Genomic DNA, 6968 nt, shown 5'->3' with positions numbered 1-6968 from the left:
TCAAAAAACAAAAACAAAACGTGTCCTCGAAGCCCGATATAAAACGTGTACGATCTTTTACGGTGATTAATTTTACTGCTCAGCTCTCAGACCGGTGCAATCGTGGACCGTCTTAAAAAGGTTCTGCTGGTTTTCCTGAACAGCACCGAAACTGAACCGTAGCTTTCCTCTCAGTTACAATATCATAGCAGAATCGTTTGAGCGGATGAAAGAGAAGGTAGGCTGTGACTCGTGTGTAAAGTTTGGCCTAGAGCGCCAGGGTGTTTTTTTTGTTGTTTTTTTTTTTAAAAACGTCTCACTCTGACACCATCCTGTATGCTTTCCATCACGGCTTCTCTTCTTTTCTATTGGAAAAAAAAACGTGTTCTAATACAAATCAATACATTCTGTCATGAAGTTGTATCAACAGTCAGAACCAAACCTCAAAGCACAACTCATCAATCCCTTTTGTTTTTTTGTTTTTTTTTTCTTTTTCCTGAACAATTCCCACATCAGGTATCGCGTTCCCGTTCTGTACTCTGGTACTCCAGCTGTGAGCTGGTTTTAAGGCGGCTCACCGGTCCGTACGTCGCGTTTCCGTGCCTCATCGGCCCCTTCTGTCCAGTCAAAGGCAGTAGTGTGGAATTAAGGCAAGTGGTCCTGTCTGTGGTTCTAGAAAGTTTGGCCCCAGAACGCTGGAATGGTTGCCACACTAATATGGATGGATACATTTGAAAGCTTTGTTTTCAGGATCAGAACGTTGTGCATCTACATTGTTTTTCATCTGACTGTTGTTGTTTTTTTTTTAACCCCATTTTCTCCCAATTGGTATTTTTGCCCATTCCAACCCACTAGCTAGTTCTTGATGATCATACAACAGCTACCGACCAGGAAGGGTGAAGGCTAGCATGTGCTTCTTCCAAGACGTGTTAAGCTAGCCACTGCATGTTTTCGGACTGTTGCTCATGCTACATCACAGGGACGCTTGGAGGAAAGCGCTGTCTACACTCTTCAGCATACGTGAGCTTACGGACTCAGCTTACCGATTGCTTAGCATTACTCTGATCGAGAGCCGGGAGAGAGCGTGCCATCCCTAGCAGCCAGACAGCACGACCAGTTTTGGTCAGTCTGTTGGGCTCCTGGCCACAAATGGCCGTGAAATCGGTGAGATTCTTAAGACTTAAGATCCCCTATTGATAAGGTGAATGCTGTTCTGTTGTACCGCTCTGGAGCAGCCGATTAAATGCCTGCCGATTAGCACAGATTCCCATTTTCCTGGTTCTGACATCCATCATACTGTCGAAAGTAACGCACTAACCCAACTTTTTCTATATTCTAAAATTATACCAGTATCAACACTCTGCTTTCAGAGTCCAATTTCTGTCCTGTGGGCACTTGCAAGACCTGCGTTGTGTCAATCAACATGATGGGGTAAAATATGGAGCAGAATATATCAGTAGAGTGAAAAAGTGCACTATATGGCCAAACGTATGTGAACGCCCGGCCGTCGCACCGAAATACGTGTTTCTTCTCCAGAGTGTTGCCACAAAGTCGGAAGAACGCAATTGTGTAGAATGTCTCTGTACGCTGTACGCTGTAGCGTTATAATTTCCCGTCCCTGGAACTAAGATGCCCCAAACCCGTTCCAGCACGGCATTGCCCCTGTACAGAAAGACATGGTGTGTTACAGTTGGAAGAACTCGAGAAGAACTTGAGCCCTGACCTCAACCCCACTGAACACCTTTGGGATGAACTGGAACTGGAGCCTCCTCACATCAACATCAGCACCTGACCTCAACCTCACTAACGCTCTTGTAGCTGAACGGACGCAGATCCCCACGGCCACGCCCCAAAATCTAGTGGAACGCCTTCGCAGAAGAAAGAGTGGAGCGCATTATAACAGCAAAAGGAGGAATAAATCTGGAACGGGATGTTCAAAAGCACATATGGCTGTGATGGTCAGATGTACACATACTTTTGGCCATATAATGTATGTATGGTCCAATCTAATAGCAATCCAGAGGTTGAGACCCGTATTGGCCCTGATACAGGTATTCAGTAAAAGTTTGGTACATCACGAACGATTGGTAACAGCACTGTGATCAGAAGAACATTGACATTAAAACGTGAAGATGGAAGGATGGAAGGCCAAAACAGCAACAGAAACAACTTATGCGTTTTCAAATGGATCCATATTAGCGTGGACAAGGCCTTACAAATCGGGCTGGGGCGCTCATTATATCACCAACAGAACTCTCAGCTGTCACGTTCCGCTTGCCCTGCTGTAGATATACTGTATTTCCTGAAAAGGGTTGAGTCAAAAACCAACTCAGTGGAAAGGACTATCCTCTATCCACACTTACTTTTCCCTGAACCAGCTACTTCGAGGGGATCACAACCAACGGCGTTCCCCTTCTGGGCCGCCACATGAGCACCTGGGCATCATTCGCATTGGGTTTGCCCATGGCGTTCTGGGGAATGGGTTCCATTTGGGTCAGGATTTTGGGCTGGTCCTGGTGAAGAGGCCCAACCAGCCTGGCCCTGGAGCCCAGAGGCATCATGGGATCAACGGCGATGTCCACTTTCATCCTCCACTTGATGGTATGCAGCAGGATCTTCTCGCACGTGCCGACGTTGAGCGCCACCAGCCACGTGGTGAAGCTCTGGTCACGAGTGATGTGCGTGAGCAGCGGCGAGTTGTTCTCGCTCACTGGCACCGCCCATGTCACACTTGGGTAGAAGTTGTCGTTCATGCTGACAATGAGGCGTGAAGGTTTGGATGTCGGGCCTGAGATGGTTACTGTCTCTGTGGTGTTGCCGTACCACGGGTAGCTCACTCCGTCCGAGTCGCTGATCGCACTCACCATGCCGTCCCTCAGCTCCGGGAGCTCCCAGCTCGACCTGAAGGGAAGCAAAGGTCCAAGGTGAAAAGGGAAACTGGGATGCTAGCCAGTGCACATGTTAATATGCATTTCATTAGCTTTATTCTTCGGTAGCTGTTGTATTTCACCCAAAATCCTATGTTGGGCTTGAGATCATAATTGTGGAAGCAGAATGGGGTCAAAAGGGCTCAAGAGTGGAACACTAGCATCTATATAATCTACTCATTATTAGCCTAGCAAGCTAACTGCTAAGCTGTCACTCCAATTCTGTAATTCATGAAGGAATTTAAGTATCATCAGCTACACAGTTTATTAACTATCATGTTGTACAACTTGAAAGTGGTCATTCATCACCTACTCGTTGACTAGATTGTCGCTTTTAATCTAATATTAGCTAGCACTAGCGTATAGCTGTGCTCATGTTAAATATTAGCCTGATATCTTCCTAACCTTTAATAGAACTGAAGCGGTTAGTGAAATTTATCGGCTTTAATTCGTTATAAGGTTAAACATAAGCTAAAAATGATGAGTCTATTTTGAGACTGTATTTCCTCTGTATACACGTGTAGGCAGTGGCTTTACGTTTCGGTTCGTGGCTGTCAGAAAGCACCTTAAAATTCCCAATGGGAGAAAAGTTTTCCCTCATTCGGGAGATGAGAAAAATGTTTTTTCTTCTCATATGACATCATGCGACTGTCTTACACGTTCCGGATTGATAAAAACTGAGAAATAAAGGTTTTGTTTTTTAATAACTGAAAAAAAATTGAGGAACTGTTTGCTAAATCTAGCTAGCGTCGGCTAATTATTAAGCAAGCTAGCTAGCCTTAGAACATGGGGTTGCCACTGGAGCATGTTAGCTAAGCATAGATAGTTAGCTAATTAACAACACGATACAATTTGAGGTATTAAGCATGGCTAGGTAGGTAGCTACTTGTGTTATACGGACATGTTGACATTCTGAAAGCTAAATGTCTGAACAGCTAGCTAGCTTGGAAGTTAACTTGGTAGTAACACTAAATAAGATTCCAGTGCTATAACGGTTGTTGATTATTTTCCTAGAACACCACGCTCTGTCGTGTTTTAATCCTGTTTTAAACGGGTGACCTTTTGCTAAAGCTAACTGACTAGCTTAATAACTAGTAAGTGAGCTAGCCTTACAATAGTCGTGTTAGCTAAAGACAAGGAGCTAGCGAGCTAGTTAACAGCTACATACATAAAAAAGCTCAGGAGCAGCTTTTTCCCCTTCAGAAACCCGAATAAGATTCCGTTACAGCGAGGAGATAAAGTCAGTCTAGTAGGTAAACGCTGCTCAGCTCAACACCATAACTTTGTTAGCTTCCTGAAGCGTCCTTTTGCTACCCGATACTACAGGAGGCTACGCAGTTGATACCATGTGACTGAGCTTATTATTGTGTGTGTGTGTTGCAGCAAAATTTAATTTATAATCTATATTATTTAACAAAAACTATCCAGAAGATTCAACAATGCTAGCTAATTTAGAAAAAATTTTCGTTCCCAGTTTTGGCATCCGCTCCTGATGTTAGCGCTAACATAACATTACAAGAGTAACGCGTCAGCATCTGCGATCAGCTTTTTTTCTTTCCTGTCGGAGATCTTCATCATGACAGCAGGCTAGCGTCGTTAGAGATGTTGCGAGTGCTTTAACGCCGTCACTGACGTGTAAAGTCCCCATGAGTAATTCATAGCAGTGGAGTAATTAGTTAGTAATGAGTGTATGTGTTATCATAGGCCAGCTGCGAGTGTGTGTGTGTGTGTGTGTGTGTGTGTATCTGTGTTAAAAGATTCAGTATCAGAGCACATTTTTTAAGCAGGAAGTGTCACTTGGCGCAAAGTTCTGGCTTCTCGTCATCAAAATCTGCTCCATCTGTCACCCACACAACCTCCACAGGACTTCACTCCCACACACACACACACACATACATATACACACCCCTCCACGCAGAAACACACATGTCCCTGACACACACACCTCTACATGAACAGACCCTGCGTGGAGGAACCCAGTCAGGCAGTCAGGGGTGTAGGAGGGTGTGAGAAGATTTCTCTACCTCGTGCTCTCTGTCTGTCTGACCCGTCTGTGTTCGAGCGAAAGACTTCCGTCATTCTCGTTATTTAAGTGCTCTGAAGCGCATAGAAGACGTGTGAACGCTTTGATTCGGGTTTCTGAACGGAAAAAAGCTGCTCCTGAGCTTTTTTTTTTTTTGTTTGTAGCTGTTAACTAGCACGCTAGCTCCTTGTCTTTAGCTAACATGCGCAAATGAGTCTTGTACGGCTAGCTCACGTATTTAATAGCAAGTAGCCGTTAAGCTAGGCAGTTAGCATTAGCAAAAGGTTACCCATTTTTTCCCTGTTGATTAGAAAAGGATTAAAACGTGACCGAGCGTGGTGTTATAGGAAAATCAATCAACAACCGTTGATTTAATAGGTGCATTTAATATTGTGTAACAAGTTAGTTCCTGTTCTCACTTACGTTATAGCAGCTATAAACAGTCATTCTCTCATCAGTCTCTCTTTATATGTCTCTCTCTGGAAGGATAAAAGCATAGAGAAGATGTTGGAAAAGTTCAAGTTTCAGCTTTACCTCTGACACTGGAGACTCCTTCCGTAAATGGACATAAATAAACGCGACGTCAAGGAAAACCTGGCCGTACCGATGATTACGCGCGTCAGTTAACGTATTAGAACGAGCGCACTGACATAGAAAGAAATTCGAGGATTTTATACCAGCGCTGTGGCGTGAAAGTACAGCGTGACGTCCGTTGAGATTCTGATCAGAGTCCGTGGCGCTAGCCAAAAGCGGTAAAGGTGCGTTCACACGTACAGTGACTCACACGGACGAAGCGACCGGAGACGTTCATTTTCAACGAGACCCGGCAACTTACGGTGACCCGAGCGACCGCGACCGTCGGCGACTAGATGTGGGCGTGTCCAGCGACGCGACAAAGTTGAGAAAAGTTCGACTTTATGTAAAATCAGGAGAGACTTGGTACAGCGAGTGAAGACAATAGAGCGCACGTGCCACCGACGAGTCCGGATTGTTTCGTGGACCCGGACAGACGGCCGCGATGCCAAAGAGCACACGCTGCTTCTCCTTCATCTTGCAGGATATGATGCATACAGTATATACGCTGGTGAATTTTATATACAGACGCCCCTCCCTCCGAAATGTTTCATTTTAGCTGCGAGAAAAACGTGATTTGTTGTCGGTAGTGGAATGCCAGCTCAGCTGCGCCACCCACTGATAAACGTTACTATGGCAACCAGTAGTAGGAACGCCTACTGGCGACTTTATAGTAGAGCGACTGGTGACTCGCGGCGATAAAATCTCTGTATGTGTGAACGTAGCTTAAAATGTCACGTAGTGTCACTAAGGAAATGTAGTCATTTCAAATTGTCTTATTTATAGCTGCGTTTCTGTCACGCGGATCGTTCATCCGGACGTTCCTAAGCGAGGAATCTTATGTAGCTAGATTTTTAGAAATGACTGAAAATGCATGGGAGTGAAATTTTGGCTCGCTTTCACCAATATGGAGATAATCAGGAGCTTTGTAGCACTTCGTCACCTGGTGTAACATCAGCAGGTCAGGTGGTAACGCTCATGCACTTACATGCCAATGTCTCCGTACGTGTTGTAGAATTCCATCTGAGTGCACGCCTGGATCCATCCAACCACCCAGGTCTCATGGCGAGGGATGGGCGGCATGACCACGCGGGCCGAGGCCTTGAAGTACGGCGTCCTGTAGCGCAGCACTATCGGCGAGTTCTCCTCGATCACCGTCGGGCACTGGTCGATGGTAGCCGACATGTCGCACACGCTGATGTTCTCGCGTTTGACACGCGACTTGCAGCTGAAGCTCTGGACGCAGCCCATGGTAGCGAGGCGCGCTTTGAGCGCGACCAAAGAACTCGCATCAGTGTGGGTTAGTTACGGTTGGGATGATCACAGGGGTTTCTCCCAGGACGCGAGCGTTCGTAGTGGAAGATGATCACGAAGCAGCGTGCACGACGGTTCGCAGAAGACCATTTCATTAAGTTACGTCTCCTCGGAGCGTTCCTGTAGCGCTCACCTCTTCGTTAATTCGCCAA

At 45.8% G+C, this 6968-nt stretch overlaps 1 protein-coding gene across 1 annotated transcript; it reads right to left on the bottom strand.

Annotated features, from left to right (window-relative positions):
* Positions 1-2357: 2357 nt before the first annotated feature.
* On the bottom strand, positions 2358-6768 carry fam78bb (family with sequence similarity 78 member Bb). Its single transcript, XM_053626028.1, has 2 exons — positions 6491-6768; positions 2358-2880 (listed from the first exon to the last, which is right to left on the bottom strand). The coding sequence occupies exons 1-2, from the start codon at positions 6751-6753 to the stop codon at positions 2358-2360; spliced, it is 786 nt and encodes a 261-aa protein (XP_053482003.1). The 5' UTR covers positions 6754-6768.
* Between the last annotated feature and the right edge of the window lie 200 nt (positions 6769-6968).

This window comes from Ictalurus furcatus, chromosome 5 (genome assembly GCF_023375685.1).
Source record: "Ictalurus furcatus strain D&B chromosome 5, Billie_1.0, whole genome shotgun sequence".
Lineage (NCBI taxonomy): Eukaryota > Metazoa > Chordata > Actinopteri > Siluriformes > Ictaluridae > Ictalurus > Ictalurus furcatus.
Note: the sequence above shows the minus strand (reverse complement) of the source record. Positions and strands in the feature narration are given on the sequence as shown.

What these genes read in the sequence shown, in the direction of transcription:
- fam78bb (XM_053626028.1), bottom strand. Translation starts at nt 6,753, where the DNA reads ATGGGCTGCGTCCAGAGCTTCAGCTGCAAGTCGCGTGTCAAACGCGAG. An exon ending in ACGTACGGAGACATTGGCAT is followed by an intron (nt 2,881 to 6,490) that starts GTAAGTGCATGA and finishes GCTTCCCTTCAG; the next exon opens with GTCGAGCTGGGAGCTCCCGG.